At 39.9% G+C, this 20781-nt stretch overlaps 3 protein-coding genes across 7 annotated transcripts in view; 2 read left to right on the forward strand and 1 right to left on the reverse strand.

Annotated features, from left to right (window-relative positions):
* Nucleotides 1-6022: 6022 nt before the first annotated feature.
* LOC121860630 lies at nt 6023-11708 on the forward strand. 4 transcript variants are annotated; one of them, XM_042357891.1, is made up of 6 exons: nt 6028-6179; nt 7717-7905; nt 8092-8641; nt 9587-9918; nt 10198-10394; nt 10566-11708. In XM_042357891.1, the coding sequence occupies exons 2-6, from the start codon at nt 7753-7755 to the stop codon at nt 10714-10716; spliced, it is 1383 nt and encodes a 460-aa protein (XP_042213825.1). In that variant the 5' UTR covers nt 6028-6179; nt 7717-7752; the 3' UTR covers nt 10717-11708. The 4 variants fall into 4 exon arrangements, with proteins under 4 accessions (XP_042213824.1, XP_042213822.1, XP_042213825.1 ...); XM_042357890.1 differs by having other exon boundaries at nt 6023-6179; nt 7642-7905; nt 8092-9918; XM_042357888.1 differs by having other exon boundaries at nt 6023-6179; nt 8092-9918.
* LOC121860632 lies at nt 11546-16801 on the reverse strand. Its single transcript, XM_042357892.1, has 5 exons — nt 16378-16801; nt 15952-15999; nt 15197-15368; nt 14461-14630; nt 11546-12371 (listed from the first exon to the last, which is right to left on the reverse strand). Exons 1-5 carry the CDS (start codon nt 16479-16481, stop codon nt 12137-12139), a joined length of 729 nt encoding a protein of 242 aa, XP_042213826.1. The 5' UTR covers nt 16482-16801; the 3' UTR covers nt 11546-12136.
* Nucleotides 16802-17606: 805 nt separating this feature from the next.
* LOC121860633 (caspase-1-like) overlaps nt 17607-20781 on the forward strand; it is an 87964-nt gene continuing 84789 nt past the window's right edge. For both annotated transcript variants that reach the window (XM_042357893.1, XM_042357894.1), the window contains exon 1: nt 17607-17697. The gene's annotated coding sequence lies outside the window, so the exon portion shown is untranslated. The remainder of the gene's footprint in view (nt 17698-20781) is intronic.

Below are 20781 nucleotides of genomic sequence, written 5' to 3' on the forward strand. Positions count from 1 at the left end.
TCAAGAAGTGGTTACTTCACATGAGGGGCGTGAAGTAACGAGAGACTGATGATTAACACAACAATAAATATTCACACTTCTTCATTCTCTATAGCAGTGGTTCTCAACCTTGTTTGCCCCATGCACCCCTTTCACCATATGTCAGAATGTCATTCCCCCCTCCTTTCCAAGATTGTCTGCCTCAAAAAGTGCATTCCAAATAATATGCATATAATACTGAAAATCCTTTATTTTTTCCATATTAGTACATATACATTTACAATTTTACATGGATTATTTTTATAGTGGAGTTTTACAAATTAAATGCCAATTGAAAATGTTGATGGATTTATAAAACTTGAATAAAAGTAAAATAGTTTTTTTTTTATTTATAATGAATTACTTAACAGACCAAACTGAAGCATAATGCAATAAACAAAAAGTTCAATAGAATACCAGGATATTGTAAATTTGTAATTAATTTTATTCAGATGAAGATTACAGTCAATGAGAAACCTGTGATTGTTTTTTCTTCGCCAATTCTGGGATACGCGGAGGAGTGCTTGAAAGGGCACAACGCAGGTCATTTTCTACCTCTAATCTACTCCGTTGCTTCGTTTTAATCTGCAACAGAGTTGAAAAGCCTGACTCACAAAGATACGTCGACACAAACGGAAGCAATGCACGGATAGCTCTTTCTACCACTTTTGGGTAGGAATCGCACATCAAGGCCAAAATTCTGTGATTGATTTCTCATCGAACATATCTCTTGCTCCCGAATCAGTTCCCCCCCCCCCCTGAAAACCTGAATTCCCCCCCTGGGGGGAATTCCCCCCTGGTTGAGAACCCCTGCTCTATAGTATAGAGTCTATACTGTATAGAAGTACCTGACTAGGTAAATGATTAATTAAAATAACTGAATTTACGATGGTAATACTGTACAGAACATAAGAATGGAGGAAACTGCAGCGGGCCTATTGGGCCATACTGGGCAGTCCCATTTACACCCAACCCCTACCGCTCATATATCCATGCAACCTATGTTTGAAGCTATCCAGCGTATTCGAGTTAATGATGATGTTTGGTAACTTGTTCCACTCGTCCACTACTCTATTTCCAAACCAATGTTTACCTATTTCGCTCCTCAATTTAAATTTGTCTAATTTAAAACCATTGTTACTAGTTCGCTCCTGGTTGGATAGTTTGAGTACTTTTGTAATGTCTCCTTTGTTTTGCCCTGACTTCCATTTATACACCTCGATCATATCGCCCCTCACTCTACGTCTCTCGAGGGAGTGCAAGTTAAGATGCTTTAACCTGTCACTGTACTCAAGGTTCCTAATGCCCAGGATTAGTCTTGTCATTCTCCTCTGAATTCTCTCTAGGGATTCTATATCCATTCTGTAGTACGGTGACCAGAATTGAACTGAACTGCTTAATCCAGGTGAGGTCTCATAAGCGCAAGATATAGTCTTAGGATGACCTCGCTAGTCTTGTAATTAACACTCCTTTGTACGAACCCAAGTACTTTGTTAGCCTTTTTTCGAGCAAATACACATTTTTTACTTGGTTTAAGATTCCTACTTATCATGACTCTTAATTCTTTCTCACAGTCGGATTTCCGTATAACATCGTTGTTCATCTGGTATCTGGTTTCTCTGCTTACATCTCCTATACTGAGTACTTTACATTTGTCCACGTTGAATTTCATCTGCCATTTTTCAGACCATTCGAAAAATTTGTTTAAGTCTTCCTGCAGTTTTGCGGAGCCCTCGTCAGATTTAATTACTTGCTCTATTTTAGTGTCATCAGCAAATTTACTTATGTTGCTGTCTATGCCGATATCTATGTTGTATATATATATATATATATATATATATATATATATATATATATATATATATATATATATATATATATATATATATATATATATATATATATATATATATATATATATATATATATATATGCAAGTAAATCACTGTAGGTGCACGTGATCTAGGTATATGCTGATAACCACAAGGAAATAAGAAAACACGAAGTTCCCAAGCGCTTTCGTGTAATTCACATCTTCAGGGGTGAGTACAGTCTGTACTCGCCCCTGAAGATGTGAATTATCTATATATATATATATATATATATATATATATATATATATATATATATATATATATATATATATATATATATATATATATATATATATATACACAATCAACACCTCAACCCGCCAGGATTCGAACCCATGGCCCACGAGCCCATGACTGTGACCTCGTGGGCCGTGGGTTCGAATCCTGGCGGGTTGAGGTGTTGATTGCATATAGAAGTCCACGTGCTTTATTGGGCTAATAATATATATATATTTCATTTTTGGTCCATATAACACGCAGACTTTGAGCATATAATCAAGGACCTCACCAGCCAGGACTCGAACCCTTGACCTAATGCATGGGACCAGGGAACGCTACCGACCATACCACAAGAGCACTAAAAGCAGTTCTAGGCTATGTATCACCAGTGCCCAAGTCAACCATCCCACAATCCTTAAATCAGCTACGACCTATTGCAATCACCCCAATACCCAGCCTAATCTGTGAAAGTTTTGTGTTCGACTGGGCTTATGCTGATACTGCTAAGGGGTCGTAGACCCTCAGCAATTTGGCAATATGAAAACTTCCTCCACCACTCACTGTCTTGTCAGCTTTCTCGATTACATATACCGCCATCTCGAGAAACGAAAAACGTCTGTAGCTGTCGCCTTCATTGATTTCACTAAAGCATTCGACCTAGTCGACCACAATATAATCATCAAAAGCTATTGACCTCGGGCTTCGGAGAAGTCTTATACAATGGCTTACAGACTTCCTCAGTGACCGACGCCAAGCTGTACGCTTCCGAGGGGCTGTCTCCACCTTTCAGTCACTCACCTGTGGCGTCCCCCAAGGCACCAAGATGGGACCACTCTGCTTCCTTATGCTTATCAATGATGCCCTAAGAGAAATCCCCGCTCGCTGGAAATATGTCGACGACTCCACAATTGGAATCAGCGTCAACAATTCTGCTCCCGACTATACCGCCCTTCAAGATTTATTGAACAGTCTCCAAAACTGGGCCATCAACAACCACGTCACCATTAACCATACCAAGACCATGGTTATGCACATCAACCTCTCCTCCGGCATTGTCCCACCCCCTTCCATTACTTTCGGTCCGAACACACTCCAGGTTGTAGATTCCACGAAGCTCCTCGGCGTCACCATAGACAACAAACTAAATTGGAAACCACACATCAGTGAAGTTGTCAAATCCTCCAGTTTCCGTATCCACCTCCTCCGCCGACTCAAGTCCCTTGGAGTTCCTGCACCCGAGCTCCTCAGTGTTTACTCAACATTCATACTTCCCAAGCTCACCTATGCCTACCCTACCTGGTCTTCCTCCCTAAATGCCACACAACGTAAACACCTAGAAAAAGTGCAAAATAGGGCATGCAAGATTATTCTCTCCCCTTCCTACTCCACATATCAAGAAGCGCTCAACACACTGACCCTTTCGACTCTCACTGACCATCACCACGACCTCATCTGCAAATTTGGTAAGAAGCTTCTGCACCATCCTCGACACCGGCTCCTACTACCACCTGAGATCCCTAGCCCGAGAATTGCTGTTCGACACCACAACCGCATCCAGCCCATACGTGCACGAACTGATCGCTATAAGAACAGCCCAGTCCCAACCATTGTAAAAATTATCAATAACTTGTAATAAACCAGTGTATTCACTCCCAGTAAATACTACTTCTTGCACTGTCACTATGTTGAAATGCCCTGTAGTTTGAGCTTTTCCCCATCTAGTTATTATATATCTTATTTATATCACTTATGTTATTTGTATATTTCTGTATTTGTAATTGGAAACCCATTCCCCAATTATGAACTGTATATTTTCAGCCTTCTGGCTGCCAAGCTCTTTCAATAAACCGTTAATTATTATTATTATTATTATTAGACTATGTGATATTTCACACAAAGCCAGTTCATCGAGCTAATGGCGCCGTGAACCTCTCATTGGGAACTGCCCTTGCTGCTTATGTGGATGTCGGTAGCATTTTACCGAATCCAGGTGGTATGAAACACGAGGTACCATGTATACTTCATTTTTAGTCCATATAACACGCGGACTTTGAACATATAATCAACTACCTCACCAGCTAGGACTCGAACCCTTGACCTATACAGACTCCTCTGTGTATATACACCTTGATTTGTACTTTTCCTTAGTCTGTACTCACCCATGAAGATGTGAATTCCACGAAAGTGCTTGGGAACTTCGTGTTTTCTTTTTCCTTGTGGTTATCAGCATATTTATATATATATATATATATATATATATATATATATATATATATATATATATATATATATATATATATATATATATATATATATATGCAAATAAATCACTGTAGGTGCGCGTGATCCAGGTATATGCTGATAACCACAAGGAAGATGTGAATTACACGAAAGCGCTTGGGAACTTCGTGTTTTCTTTTTCCTTGTGGTTATCAGCATATATATATATATATATATATATATATATATATATATATATATATATATATATATATATATATATATATATATATATATATATATATATATATATATATATATATATAATGGTCCAAGTACGGAGCCTTGGGGTACTCCACTAGTGACGTTACTCCAATCTGAGTAATGCTCACTCGCTGTTTCCTGTCCTGTAACCGCGCCCTAATCCATTTTAGAATATCTCCTCCAATACCATGAGCCTCCACTTTTCGTGGGGGACTCTGTCGAAGGCTTTGCCAAAGTCAAGATATACCACACCATAGTCGTTCCCGTCGTCCACTGATTCGAAAACAGCTGAAAAGAATGTTAATAGATTAGTGAGACATGAACACCTGCTTGTGAAGCCATGTTGGGAATCTTTGATCAACTTGAGCTTCTCCACACACACACACACACACAAAAATAAGTTATAAGATGAATCATGTTTTTATATATAAATGTTTATGTATTAATGGATGTGATTCATTTTGTACCTTTCTTTGGCTTAATAGTTTACATACTTTTACTTTTTAATTTTATCCTCTTCGCCATTGATCAGCTCATTAGCCACTTGGGCGGTCAGTCAGGTCTCTGTTACACTCTGTTGGCAAGTCCGGGGCATGTACTGGCTCCTGAACGTATCTGTACCAGTGCCAGTGTTGGTCAAATCTGGTTTTGAAAGAGCTCACTCTCGTTGCTGTCACAACACTGGTAGATTGTTCCAAGAGTTCACAATTCTCTCTCTGAAAAAGTTTGCCCTCACATTTTTCTGGGCTTGTGGCTTCTTCAACTCGCTATACTTGTTATACAGTAATAAAGATTTGCAGAAAATATAAATTTGAATAAAGAATTATATTTGACTCTATAGATGGTATCCATAACCCATACAAAACACAGCTTAAATATCACCTGCAGTATGTAAGGATTTTATGCTGTAAGAATTATGTAAATTAAACATTACTAATTATGGTAAATATGATAATAGTAGTTGTCTCCAGCACTCGAAACATATTAACTGCGGTGTCCTCAGCCTTGATCAGAGAGACACTTTAAATGGTATTGTCTTAATGTTAATTATAAAACTTGTTGCTTCCTTGATACTTACAATATTGGTGTCAGGCGTTGTTCTCAGTAGGTGGAAGGGCAACAAGTGCCCGGACGGGGATATCCACCTACAAGTTGGCAGCGATAGGTATACAGTACAAATCAACCAGACTCCCTGTGCTGCGTGTGGCGCACCACCAACACCGCCTAATAGTGTACACTGTTGATAACGTCTTACTTTTGGCGTTTGTTTGTTTAGGTAAGATCAGGCGTAATTCACACCCCAGCTGACAATACTTTTAATTATGTAAAACTGCTCACTGTTCTAAGTAACAAATGACTGGCGGAGCATGTTACCTACATCATAACCTAAATTCCCAGTGGCCTGGCAGCAGTGTAGTATTGCGTGACAGGTTGCCACGGCTAGTCTCACACCCGCTAAGTAGGATCATCATCACACTCGCCCTGGACCGGTACACATTCATACTCCGTTATAAGCCTGCCATCTTCAGCTTGTTTCGTGCACTCTCACCGTTGCCGTGTGTGTGTGCGCGCGTCTCTAAATACGTAAGTTTTCGTCAAATTTGGTTTCTTTTTTATAACAATAACAAGTAACTGCACAAGAGAGGACTTGTTGGAATATTTGTTCTCTAATCGTCGTGTTTCTTGGTGTATAAACTTGATGACTCGCGAAAGTCCGTTTTCATTCGTTTTTATTATTATCCCGAGGTTCTTAAGAGTGTCATTTGGAACGAATTAGGATTCTTGAAACATAATGTCACTGAGCTTGATATTCATTGAAGAATATATCTAAGTAATAAAACCGATATGCTTAAATTCATCACAAGAAACTCCTCCGCCATATTGCTCATCAGAAAGAGAGAATCATTTAAGAGACTCCAAGATGGCGCTCAGTGGTGGCTTCGTCGTGTAAAGGTAGCTGATGATAGCTGCTGTAGTGAAGTGAATAGTCTTTTTATTAGTATCGCAAGGCAATAAATGACAACAACAAAAACATAAAGTGAAAGGATTGATGTACAACTAACAGTTTCAATTATTGCGACTGTAATACGTGAAATGTGGCGCGCACTGTAGTGGGGCTGAAGACAGGTAAAGGTAAGTCAATATTTTTATGTCGAAGTATAATAATAAGTTCCTAGTATTTTGCCAGTTTTACTCACGCTCACTGGGATCGATAGGACTGTGCCTACGTACTGTAGGTGTTTACCTCTGTATGCCCGAGGGCGGGAAGAGATATCTTTTTCATGCTTGACATGTATATACCGTTTTACGTACTGTAACATTGTCATGTCACAGTTCTGTACAGGGTGACCATCCGCCGAGAGTTATAACTTGAGTGCACTCTAGTTTTATTGGTTGGTTATCGTATACTTACGCTAATAATAGCTTCGTACAGTAGCCATGTAAATGTGCTTTATGCCCTGTTTTTCCTGTGTGTACATATTAGTGTTGGATGAGTAGATGAGGAATTGGCCTGTTTTCTGGGCGACCCTACACTTGGCTGTGTGAGGAAAGAAGGATATATTATAACGGATTTTTCTAGTGTGACCGATATCCATAGAGAAATGGTGGGCACCGCGGGCAAGACGAGTGTTATGAGCCCACGGCCTCGCCAGCGGTACACAAGATGCCAAATCCACCGAACATAGCCCTTTAAAGTTCCTGTAAAAGAGAGAGTGAAGCAACATTGCGGCGAAGAGAAATGGAAGAAAGATTATCAACTAAAGGAGGAGCGTTAATTAGACAGTTCTGTTAGTTGAAACTTCGAGGATATAACACTACAAGAACACGGTTTACGGTGTCTTAAATATTTTTGACCGGTAACAACCAATAAACATTCTGCTCTATAGAGATAGTGAACTATGACTCTCAAGGTAAGACCGTAAAAGGTTTCCTCTGACTGAAAATGGTCGAAATTACTATTAAATTGCATCGAGACTTTACTGTAACTGTTACTTAATTTACCTCTTCTTGGATAACAGCATAATATAACTTACGATCTTTTCAGAATATTGGCACTGAACGATATATGATTCCACTTATGTTTACTCAGCATAACCTGTGCATTTACCTGACCGGATAGATTGAAGGGTACACTACTCACCAACACTTGTGCAAGATGAGAACTATGTGGGCGTGGATGTTTGTGAATGTGGGCGTGTATGGGAGACTGTTGGACGACGACACCACCAACAAGGACCACATCGTGCCCTCCTACACTCCCCCACAATCAGCCTTGGACCTTGATGCCTTCCACAGACGAACAGCTCAGGTGAATCCTTTTTTTGTATATGTTGGTGCGTGTGTATACAGTATGTGTGTATTTGTGTGTGTGTGTGTTTTGCCATATTGAATTTTTTTGAAGGAATGTGCAAATCAGCTCTAAAAAATGGGCTCTGCAAACATTTCTATATCTTATTGTTTATTGTCAAAGTCAAGCATTCACTTTGCTGAACAGGTAGCCACTAACGCCCGTAACTACCCGCTGCCACTGAGGGACCAGGCGAAGACACTCACACACCCGGGTTTCGGGGACGATCATGTTGCCGCTGACAGCACCTTGACGAAAACGCAGCAAAAAATGATCCATTTACTGCAGGAGCGTGACTGGAGGCTTGTGGTGCGCGACCCAGCCTTCAGGGAGCTACTGAAGAAGGAAATGGCACGGTCTGGTGTTAATTCCCACTCCCCTGATTATGACATCATTATTGATACAGCTGCTACAGCGGCCGAAAGAGTCGAAAAGATGACTGAAGGTGACGCCCACAAGCTGGTGGAGGACATAGCGACGGAGGCCCAAGGACTTGATGCAGAAAGGGTTGCAACGCTGTACCAATATAATGATAATGGCGTTGGTCGGGAGGCTCGCCAAAGAAGTATTTATGATGTCAAAGACGATGTTAAAAAAGTAAAGACTGCATCACGCGGGAACTACAACTTTGAACCTCCAGCACCTTTTGCTGTCCTCCCACTGAAGGACATGGTGGGCATCTTTCAGTCTCTGAACCGTGAGTACGGAGCTTCCATTTACGACTCCCCGCCATCCTACAGCCCGCCCAAGTCCTCAGGCTATGACCATAAACCCCCTAAATATGTTAAACTGCCGCCAATCAAAGGCCCTACCTACTATCCTCCCCCGCCTATCGAGATCTGCCCTTCAGGACATGGCGGAGTGTTCGCCTTTTTTGCCTTTATCACCCTGACACTGACCCTCATGATTGACTTCACTCTCTCCGTCATGGTCAACATCAACGCCACAGGCATTGGACTTGGTGGAGGAGGAACCAACGTGAACAACAATAATAACAATAATAATAATAACAATAATAATAACAATAATAATAATAATAATAATAATAACAACAACAATAATGGTCGTGCATTCAACATGTTCCCTAACAACTTTGGTGGACTTGACATTGACTGGTTGCTTGTGTCAGACCTGGACGTAATCGCCCATGATCTCCCCAGGGGTGACAGACAGCCCAGGGACGCCTCGGCCTCCACCCCACGCCACTTCACATCTAACAAGGAGGGCGATGTTAAGAGGCCCAGAACAGTCTTCGATATATGGAAAAAGGCTCTTCCATTTGGATCCATGTTCATCCTACCACATGCTCGAGGTGAAGTCGCCACAACAGCATCAGAACTAGAGAGCTTTGACTTTCTAAGGCTTTACCCAATCTATGAGCCCCCACCTGCCCAAAGTACAGTTTTAACCCACTCCCAAAACGAAGAGGGCGAAGGATCACACGATTTTGATGCTTCTGCAGATACAGATTTAGAACTAGGATATAAGGATCGATTGGAACTCTATGATTCACTTTACCCGTTTGAGTATCCGGTGCTAGACGAGACACATAGCATGCCTAACCTCACGGACTCCCTTAACTCATACCTGTACTTGATGCCAGATTATGGTCCCAGACAATCAATTTATGCTTCCCCCACAGTTACCATGGTTACCACGACAATTCCCGTATGGTATAACAAAGAGACGATCGACAGTAATGGCAAGCAGAGCGAGAAGCCCGTGCTAGTTAACAGTAGAGCAAGTCGATCTGAGCATTATAACACCAAGAAAAAAACGGAAGAAATTGACATCGAAGAAATGCAACAGGAAGATAAGGACAATTCACAGCCATGGCAGCTCCCCGGACCCAGAGGTAGGGAGGCACAGTTTCAACAACACCAACGTCTGAGACGAGCACAGCGTTGGCAGAACACCAGGCCCGAGGACGTCTCCACCCACCACTATCAGGCCTTCATACTGCCAGGCAACAAGGTACTGTACTGTACTGTACATGCGTTGTATTGTCATTTTGTGCTTGTTTTAATTTATTAGTAGTATTTACTCTCCATTTATTGAATATCTTTCTAGTACATTTTATACTGAACAAAATTTTACTGATTTAAAGATCTAAGGTTTTACCACATATCCTTCCCCGATTTAGCAGATTTAGAAATAAAATATGTTTTTAACCGATACTGATATCGAGATAAAGCCAATAACACTATAATATAAAAAGGTCGGGATGAGTGACGTGGTAAATTGTGTTGCCAGGTGAATCTACGACGATGGTGTGTGGAGGGGGAGGAATGTCATGAAGCAGCGGTGCGGGCGGCGTTCCAGGTGACGAGGGGGTACATGCTTGCCCTCGCCGAGACTCGCCACTCCTGCGCTCTTTGGCTTCTCTGTGACGCCTCCGCCAGAGCCGCTACGGAGGGCGCCGTTGGGATCATGGCTGCCACACTCGCCAGGTGAGAGCGTTCATGAGTGACAGTTTTCTTTTCAATCCCATATATAAATTGTTGTCATGTGTATACAATGAATACCTTCGTCGTGTAAATTATAGTCATGTCCATATTTTTCAGTTAAGCTAAAACATAGTATAAATAATTAAGTACACTTATCTCTGTGGTGGTGCTCAGCGGGATAGTGAGCCAGTACCCTGCTGTGGTGTCGGGCGCTGACCTCCGGGCGGTACTGACGGCCAGAAATGTGGGGCTCCGCACTGCCGACTGCTCCAGGTTCTACGTATCGGGCTGCAACGTCGCCAGTTACAATTACGAGGCCACCTAACGCTAATGTACATAACAACCATCACCCCGAGTGTTTGCACATCAACACTGTTCTTTATGTTACTCAGTGAGACTCTGTGACCTGAACTCCTTTTCTGCCAAGTGATCGCAGACACCACTGTAAGAGGCAATACATTTGTTTTACGAAACAAGTATTAGTGAGATAAAAGTGTTCCTACCTCGTGCTTAACCATAAAACATCGGGGATCAGGGGGATAACGAGTGCTTTAAAAAGAGTAACCCTACTCTACGGGCTGCATTTAATGGCCATCCTGGTTTATTGGTTAAACATGCACTGTTTGCACTCTTTTGCCAAAAATATCATTGAATGTTACTCCCTGAATACTTGTCAACAATATCACAAGTCTTTTTAGTATACATTGTTTGAAAATAAAATACAAAAAGAAAACTCATATATTCATAAAACAATGCCTGTTAATTCTATCTTAGACTTTAATAAATTCACAGAAGTGTTTTATGGAACTCTAACAGTCAACATTTCTGGTAGTATACATACAGTATATTGTGGTTACTTGTGTTAATTGTCAGGTTCCTCCATAATTATGAAGTTACTTTTCTAAACTGGGATTTATCTTTCAATCTTTTTTTTTTTATAGAATATTTCACTGCTTCTCTTTCATTCTTCGTTTAAGAATGTGTAAACCAAAAATTTACCATCTGTCTTTACTGTGTGTCTTATGAGATGTCGTTATACATTGCGTCTCTAGATTGCTGTCTCCTCGCCTTGCCGTTCGTTACACAACCTTGTGGAAGATAAACTAGCACCAGCACTCTTTCGCGCGGACAATGATGATAATTATATAGTAAACTATTACATAAATATTTTATTTTGCAAAATTTCTTACAGGTGCGTACAAATGATTAGGTCAGTCCCATTTGATCACATTCTAGGTCACTGTCACACATAGGTTATAAAAATTATGTTTGCTGTCTACTTCATGTACTGATACACTATAAAGCAACATTAAACAATACTTTTTTTAAATATTAAAAAAATACCCTAAAGGTAGAGTTATTGGTATTGGATCATCACCAGGAAAAGGTATAATACATTTGGTCATATTTGGTGAATTTAATCATCTACAACATTCGCCAGACTCAATATGGATTCCTTTATCAGGACGATCGTATACCATATCATTACACCAATAAAAACAAATTCTTGGTAACAAAACTCAACCAAAAGATCACCACTGTAAACATGATGTCATTAGAGGGTATAGCTATAAATGTAATAGAATGATTTATTGTTTGCTTAGGTTTGTTGACGATACAAGAGCATTTATTGCCCCGAGAGGGACGTCCAAACTGTAATGTACTGTATGCACCCAAAACAGTGACATCTTCAATGACGTCCCTGGTCTCTAAGGATTGCGATTTGCTTGTTTTGGTAGTGTCCGCTATAGCAAAGTGTCCCTCACCACGTCCATGACCTCATCTAGAACGGACTGGTAGACGTGGGAGGGGAGCTGCGGGCCGCGGTACACAGCTGGGTAGCGGTAGGAGTCAGGGAGGGCGAAGCACTGGGAAAAGCGGAAGGCACAATCCTTCATCTTCGCCCCTGTCTGCCCAGCCGATCCTACGTCAGCGAACAGCGTCGAATTCACTTTCAGGAGCCACGATCCAGCGTTCTGACTGTTGATATAATCAATAGGAATGTTTAGTTATAAAAGACAAGAAGAATGTTTTACTATACTGCCGCCTATACACAACTCTTAAGGAACATTTGAGAGAAGTACTGTAGTAACAAGGAGTTGGAGTAGAATACGGAGGAAATTGAGGTACAAACAATAAGACTTTTCTGATCAAATGCCATATAGATTCTCAACATAGGCTCTTCAAAAGACTGAAACAGCTGAGCATCACACACACACACGGCGGTCATTTGCGTTTACGCCTAAACATTCTCCGGTTGTATACGTATGAACACAGAAACTAATTTAGCGTATACCTATCTTATATATAAACGTTCAGAATATGCAAAGTAAAATGTACACAATTTCCTTTCTTAAATATTGCTGTTCACTTGCAGTTTCCAAGTCAGTGGGAATACCTGATTTCTAATGGCCTTGCGATGTGATTTGTCCAGTTCTGGTAATTATTTCTCTTCAGCTTCTTTTTAGATTGTACTTCCTTATTGTCTTATACCTTGACCAAGATTCGAACCTGGGTCATTGCGGCCCCAACACAATCAACTATATGATCACAGCTATCCTCGATATGTACAGTATTGCTTACTGACGAAATGTCCCATATTATACAGCGGCTAAACCAAAATTTACCCACTGCTCAGTAGTCGACCAATATAGCAATCGATAAAGTTAAGAGTAAGAGTTGTGAACTCTTGGAATACTCTGACAGAGTGTTGTGACAGCACCGAGCGTGAGCTCTTTCAAGACCAGACTTGACCAACATTGGCGCTGGTTCAGACGCGACCTACACCACAAGCAGCTAACAGACTGATCACTAGCAAAGTGAAGTATATACGTATCTGAAGTAAATAAAAAGTTTAGCTGAGCGTGGTGGGTGATATCTTTAAAGTTAAGGACACAATTCGATGGGTGATATTTACCTCAATAGTGGTATTTCTCTATCCAGTGTCTGTAGAGAGTGAGTGTGTGTTGTGTGACCTATGTACAGTCTCATCCAAAAGTTCGTTACTCTCCCAGCCAGCTATCGCTGCACTGCTTGCTTCAGATGTTTGAAACTGTCTCAGTACCAACCAAAACATGAAAACGATACGAATGAATCCAAAGGTTCGAAGTAACAGACTTAAGTAGGTAGTAGGCAGCTACCAAACAGGGAGGTACTACCTCCTGGAAAGATATTGGAAGCATAATGTATTGTCTAATGGTAGACCCTGCTGCCATATGGCATCACGAAAATTGTGACCAAGTCCCAGGTTGCTGATCTGACTTTCTGCCTCATTTACACACAGTTGCAGGGTCTCAATTGTTTCGCTTACCATTGGCAACACAACATACATATATTGTTTTTCACTCTTGATCTTTTTTTGCATTTTGGTATTTCTTTATTATTATTATTATTATTATTATTATTATTATTATCATTATTATTATTATTATTATCATTATTATTATTATTGCAGTGTTGTTATTTTTATTATTATTATTTGTATTTTTGTATTTTTCATTTTAAAATTTACTTATCTGAATTATTATTATTATTACATTTTCACCCCCTCCCGGCCCCGGTGAGGGTCAGTAACCTGTGCCCGGGTGGGCTAATCCCCGGAAAAAAATGACAAGCCTCAGAGAAGGGAGTCGCGGTCGAAGTGAAGGAGATGGCTGATGCGTGACGCCAGGCCACGCCTCCTTGTCTCACCTGGCAAACCTTCCAAGAATTGTAAAACGGAAAGAGCACGGACCAGAAAATTGAGATTTAACTGTGCTGTAAAATATGATTGCCGTTATGTAATCGTGGGATATATAACGGTTTATATTCACAACCTCTTGATGGTGGCGGTGCGTCACCGTGCGTGTGACTTAACGTGTAATTGCATAACGATTGCTGTTATTCCCGTGCACTTCCTGTTATCAGCTTGGTAAAGGAAGGAATTCCTTTTTTTGTGAAACTTTGTTGGGTGTGAAATTGACAGATTTAATCAGTTTTAATGCCCAGTCAGCGCATTTGTCAACCAACGAGCAGAATAGTCATCATCGCACATACACTAGGAGGACCAGGCAGTTGAGGCAACACTCACCTGGCAACGTTGGCGACGACCTCCCCGAGCTGGCCAGCAGCGGCAGCCTCCTCGGCTCCCTCACACAGGAATCTCTTAGCACATCCCGGGTCGTCGGTTGCCAAGGCGTTCAAGAATCCTCGTAGGAGACTGTAACTGGCTGAAGTGGCTTGCTGCATCTCCACGTCCTCCTGACATGACCACAAATGAATTGATACGTTAGAACGCGCTGTTGTCTTTGGTTGTTCCAACAGGAGAAAAAATTCATCTGCTTATCTTTCTCTGTATGGTTGGCATGATGACCATAGATATGCAATCAGTGAATCGTCATACACAAGATAGGAAGTTATTAGACTTGTTTATGTGCAGATTTAAGCAACGTTCATTCTATTTTGTTGTACTGTTTAGCTCCGGAGGCTGAAAATGTACGTTATATTGGTTGCAATAATAAGTTAAATTAACCTCAGGTCAACAGCTCAACAAAGAATATGCACGACGCAATCGCTGCTAACACCTTCACTTTATTAGTCCCACCAATTCCTGGATCAACTTTATCTACACAGCGGTTACTAACACATATACTGTACACGGGTGTTTGCAATACACACGGCACATATACCATAAAACATATCTACCCTACTATTACACCTACACCACTATTATTTACACCAAACCAACATTACTTGCGCAACAGGGTTACCAGTTCCAGCAATAGTGTTAATACTGGCCACTGTTACTTGGGCCAGGAGGTCCTCACCTGACAACCGAGAGTAAGATCAGTGTCGTCTTCAGCCGCCCTCCTTCGCCTGGTTCCCCCTGTATTGTTCATGGCTTGGAGCTCAAGGATGAGATCCAGCAGCGCCAGCAGAAACGCTAGGAACCCGAAAACGCTGAAGGAGTCGCTACAGCCGTACATCCTTCCCTCCGCGCTGTACCAACACACACGTACACTTGTTAATGGTCGGAATTTAATATGGAGTCGGATTATTGTTTAGTCATCGTTGACAGATATTTGATGGCGGTTCACAACAGTTTGGTAAAGGTATGGGAAATGACAGGGTGGTAGGGGAGCTCGCAGGTATTAGTTAGGGCGGAGGCCTGGCAGGCGTAAGAGATGGAGAGGCGGTATTGGTGGTAGTGTGAGGGTGTTTATACAAGCTACATTACTTATAAACATGAATTTTGTGGTTAAATAAATATTTTTATTAGAGGTGAAAACAAAGGATGTGCGTTGTGGGGATCGAAACAGAAAGGATTCACATTATACAATAAAGTGACTTTCAAGCATTAGATTAACACACGCAATGATAAGCACTTCTATCTCAGAACAATTTCGATATCCAATGACACCTTCCGCAGTTCAGTGTACAAGGAAGAGTAAGTCTCATTCCTTCTTTTAATGTTACTTGAAGGGCATGCATTCCTCATGTGTATCGTAATTGTATTGTAATAGCCTTTTCTCTCCAGCACTGTCGGCTTTACATGTAGTACTTGCAGATGTAGGCACAGTACCTTCTAGGGGGGCGGGACAGGTGATTCTGGATCTGCTGCAGGATGTTGCTGTAGAGGACCAATATTCCCTGTTATTATACCTCACAAGAAATTAACATATCACGGCTGTTACTTATCAATATACCTATACACTGATATTTAGAGTCATGAGTGACATTTATACTGTTTCATAATGCTGCAGTAGATATACCGTGGGTGTTCATGAGTGATACGTTGGTAATGAGAGACGTTATCTCTGCCTCAACTGCTCATTACAATATATTGAACAATGAACATACAGTACTGTGTATTTTTCGGCCGGAATTGACAGTTTTTCAGTTGGTGGTAACGTACTATAATCTATATCATAAGACTTAAGGATCAAAAGAAAACGGTTGTTTGGTTCCATGAAACCCTCCGGTCAATACAATATCAACATTATCTCACCTGGCTATCTCGGACCTGGGTATGTTGTCACTGTCGACGTACTCTGCTTGAACGACGCTCACCACCACCACTAATATCACCACAGTCTTCACTGGAACCACCATGGTTAGTTCCTTCTGTGTAGTGTATGAAGAGACGATCTCGCTCAACAAAAAAGAAGTCAATGTTAGTTTTTCTTGAGCGTTCGTAAGTTAAGTTAATATTTTATGGCAATATTATCCTTGTAATCATCGTAGACATGATGGTGTTTAGTTATATTAGCCCCTTTAACAACTTTTGAATTTTACGCAACCGATTTAATTATAACTTATTGTAAATGAGCATCAAGGACCACTAAGGCACGTGCAGCGTCAGCAGCTCCAGCTGAAATGTTAAACAAACTCAGAGCTTCACTCCTCAAGTCAGCTCGGCCGACTCCTAGCGGCCACCCGTACAAGGTGCGCGTTACTGGGTCATTCTGGTGAACGAGCACCAGGGACCGGATCCTCAAAAGTATTAACAATATTTTATCTCCCATTTAACCCAAAACAAAATATCCGCTATCTTGTGACGTCACATTGTATGTGGCGGGTACTCGGCTCACATTATCATATCTTTCTTACTAATTTCTTAATTCGTCTATTTTCTCTTTCACTTGGAAAAGAGGAAATGGGGTACGCCTTTGTGTATATAAAAATAAGTTGATAGGACCAGACTTGACCAGCACTGGAGCAGGTTCAGGTACATTCAGGAGCCGGTGCATGCCAACAGTGTGCTGACCGATCTCCCAAGCGGCTAACGAGCCCATCAGTGGTGAAGAGGATAAAAGTACAAATTACGTTTAGGTATTTCCCAGGAGATATTACGCATAACCAAGAATTGTTGTGTTGTCATAATGTCATTTACGGTTCATATTCAGCACAGACATTTAAAAGCGTTCTTCAACTAATTGCATTATTTTAAGTTGTCAGACATATAATATCCTATATATATTTGATAAAGTTCATTAAACTTATTAAGCTCTCGTCAATGCTATCATGATGCAACATTTAAAAATCCTCTACAGAGGTTCGTATTTTGTTCATATATACAGGTTATATTAGATATTTAAATTTTTAATAATGTTATAAGATCATGGAAACATACAAGAAAGCAAGAATTTATGTATTTATTATACATTTTGATGAAATATATATTATAAATAAAGGAACTGGGTAAAAATATGCAAATAAGTACTCTACTATACAGTACGATAGTGCGACTCGTTTATAGAAGACCAATATAAACATAAGGATTAAAGGCCCGAGGAACAAAGCTGGTTGTCAACGTAGCACAAATAAGGTATTTGTTTGTAATTTTTGTTGTATATTTGCATCAAACTAACTGTGTCAAAATCATTAATTATATATTTTCATGGATTAAATTGCAAAACAAAAGATTTTTAATATTTGGACTCTTTGAATGACGATTGTGGTTAGTTCAAATTTCCCCCAAGCAAGTCCTTGGTTATCAAATGTTATCCATAAAAGTCTTTGGAAAGGTTGTACTGTAGGTAGTGTGAGTACATAAATTTATATACAGTTTACGGTTAAGCAAAGTTCCATTTATTTAATCCTTAGTTAAACACATTATTGACATGGATACTGTCATTAGGTACTAGATGAGAACAAAGGCACTTAAGTTAGACATGCTAATAGATTTCCTAAAATTCTTGAAGCCCAATTAAACACTCAACATCAACATTGTGCTGTAGGCCTCCCTAGATTGTTTTGTAAGTATTATTTTAGTTTCGGTCATCCTGAGAATCTTAGGAATTTAACCCCTACCAAAAAGGGGCAGTGTGGGGAGCCCCTCTGGTTAGGCTAGATATAGCTCCTGGGTTATGTTGCTAGGTTAGGTTAAGTGAGGTTGGATATCTAAATACTGGGATGACCAAAACTAAAATTGACTAATATTCGGTTAATATATACAGTAGGACTAACCCGCAGACGAATTATTTTTATAAGTTTATTTTCTTCAATTATTTTCATCAGTGAGTTCTGATATGATAATTATTTATTGTGGAAATTGTTCGTTTCATAAATTAATTAGGTGCCTAGGCCCGCACTAGTTTGTCTTGTGAGTGGTAATGAGGCTGCGCTCTGCTGAGGGGCTTTTCCCTAGCCCGGGGCAGTTTGTATTTCAGCATGTCGTGTGAAGGTTGTTGTTGATCTACATGGAGGTAATTTGTGAATTTAGGGATAAAGACAACAAGACCCTACAATTGTTTAAAGATCACGGCATTGTTCCTTTACATAGAGACTGTTTATTTTCTTACATTATTTTCATCAGTGAGTTCTGATATGATAATAGTTTATTGTGGAACTCGCCAACACAGTAAATCACTCCGCTGCCCAGTGTGCATAGCGCCGATGCGGCCGTATCATATCTCGTCCAGAAAATGCCCAAATTTTTCACCATATCACAGAAAGTTCTTTCTACCGGGGTGTTGGGGGGGTGCTGGTAAGGAAGTTAGGTAAGGTTATGGTCTGTTTTTCATACCCACAAATGTTAAGTAACGTTAATTTTTAAAATAAAAGTTTTTTAACATATTTCCACAAACTACAACAGTGTCCACTATAATATAACAGTGAAAATCCGGCATTTTTAAAATTATTTTTAATCAATTTCACTTGCGGTTTAGTCCTATATAATTACCTAATATTCGTCCATTGGCTGTCTGCAGGTTATCAATATTACAGACACAAAGACTATAAAAAGCAAAATACAACTTCATATAATTTCTTGTGCAAATCAATATTAACAGAGTACAGTTAACCCTCACTTTACGCGGTTAATGTAACCCGGAGGGTACCGCGGAAAGCGAGAAACGCGTAAAGTGAATAACATAACATATGGGATTAATTGAAATGGAGTCCAGGCCGATCCCCAAACTCCACTTTTTGACGACACATAACTATGTTGTAGTAAAAATAACATCTTAATTTTATGATGGTACATGCACACAATTAATACTTAAGAGAAATAGAGAAATACAGTCGCCAAGTTAATGCCCATTCAAATAATGGACACGACTCCCTCCCCCTCTTCTCACACTACACTGCTGGCTCTTCCCTCTCTGAGAAATTTTGGGGGGAAAACCAGGTACAGTATAGTAATAAATAATACCTCAAACTAAAGTTAGGATAATATAATTGACATTGCTGGATTCCTTGTAAGACCAGGAATATTTTGAATATAAATGTCATATAATTTTCACAAAAGATAACATATTTACTCAGATTAAACATTACATCTAAAATTTGTATGTCTAATGCAAAATCTATGATGTTTATATTCAAAATGATCATCAAATTGTAAGAATTCCAAATGTAAATTATATTCTGGCCGGGTAATTTGTATGAATTTTATGAGCTAGTTAATAAAAAAAAAATATTCTTCACAACACTATCTGTCAATCAAAGTACCCCACCTTGCCTCCCCCCCTCTTCCAACCGCGCGGTCAGTCCCAACCCTCCCCCCCACCCCCCACCAATCCTCCCTTCAAGAGAAAGAGTGGGTGAAAAAAATAAATTTTAACATTTTGTATTAAATAATACCTCAGATTAAAGTTAGGATAATATAATTGACATTGCTGGATTCCTTGTAAGACCAGGAATATTTTGAATATAAACGTCATATATTTTGCACAAAAGATAACATACTTACTCAGAGTGAACATTTTATCTAAAAATTTTATGTCTAATGCAAAATATATGATGTTTATATTCAAAATGATCATCAAATTGTAAGAATTCCAGCAATGTAAACTATATTCTGGCCGGGTAATTTGTATGAATTTTATGAGCTAAAATAAAAATCTTCAGTTAATAAAAAAAAAAAATATTCTTCACATGGTAACAGATGGTCGGTCGCCGGTCCCTCCCTCCCATCCCCCCAACCCCCACCAACGTCCCTACTAGATAAATGTGTGGGAATACCAGACTGTTTACCTTTTTAGTAATAAATAATAAATCAGACTAAAGTTAGGATAATATAATTGACATTGCTGGATTCCTTGTAAGACCAGGAATATTTTGAATATAAATATCATATATTTTGCACAAAAGATAACATGTTTACTCAAGAGTAAGCATTATATCTAAAATTTGTATGTCTAATGCAAAATCTATGATGTTTATATTCAAAATGATCATCAAATTGTAAGAATTCCAGCAATGTAAATTATATTCTGGCCGGATAATTTGTATGAATTTTATGAGCTAAATTAAAAAAATTATACTTCACCTGTGTAAAGGGGTACACCCACCGCGGAATGTGAGCATCCTGGGTTCTGGCAGGGCACCGTGGAAACGCGGAATGTGGGACCGCGTAAAGTGAGGGTTGACTGTATCTCTCAAATTTCTAGGCATAAATTTCTGTATC

Source organism: Homarus americanus, unplaced genomic scaffold, assembly GCF_018991925.1.
Source record: "Homarus americanus isolate GMGI-L3 unplaced genomic scaffold, GMGI_Hamer_2.0 scaffold11150, whole genome shotgun sequence".
NCBI lineage: Eukaryota > Metazoa > Arthropoda > Malacostraca > Decapoda > Nephropidae > Homarus > Homarus americanus.

What these genes read in the sequence shown, in the direction of transcription:
- LOC121860630 (XM_042357890.1), top strand. Translation starts at nt 7,753, where the DNA reads ATGAGAACTATGTGGGCGTGGATGTTTGTGAATGTGGGCGTGTATGGG. An exon ending in TCATACTGCCAGGCAACAAG is followed by an intron (nt 9,919 to 10,197) that starts GTACTGTACTGT and finishes TTGTGTTGCCAG; the next exon opens with GTGAATCTACGACGATGGTG. An exon ending in ATGGCTGCCACACTCGCCAG is followed by an intron (nt 10,395 to 10,565) that starts GTGAGAGCGTTC and finishes GGTGGTGCTCAG; the next exon opens with CGGGATAGTGAGCCAGTACC.
- LOC121860632 (XM_042357892.1), bottom strand. Translation starts at nt 16,481, where the DNA reads ATGGTGGTTCCAGTGAAGACTGTGGTGATATTAGTGGTGGTGGTGAGC. An exon ending in CCCAGGTCCGAGATAGCCAG is followed by an intron (nt 16,000 to 16,377) that starts GTGAGATAATGT and finishes GGTCCTCTACAG; the next exon opens with CAACATCCTGCAGCAGATCC. An exon ending in CTGTCCCGCCCCCCTAGAAG is followed by an intron (nt 15,369 to 15,951) that starts GTACTGTGCCTA and finishes GTGTTGGTACAG; the next exon opens with CGCGGAGGGAAGGATGTACG.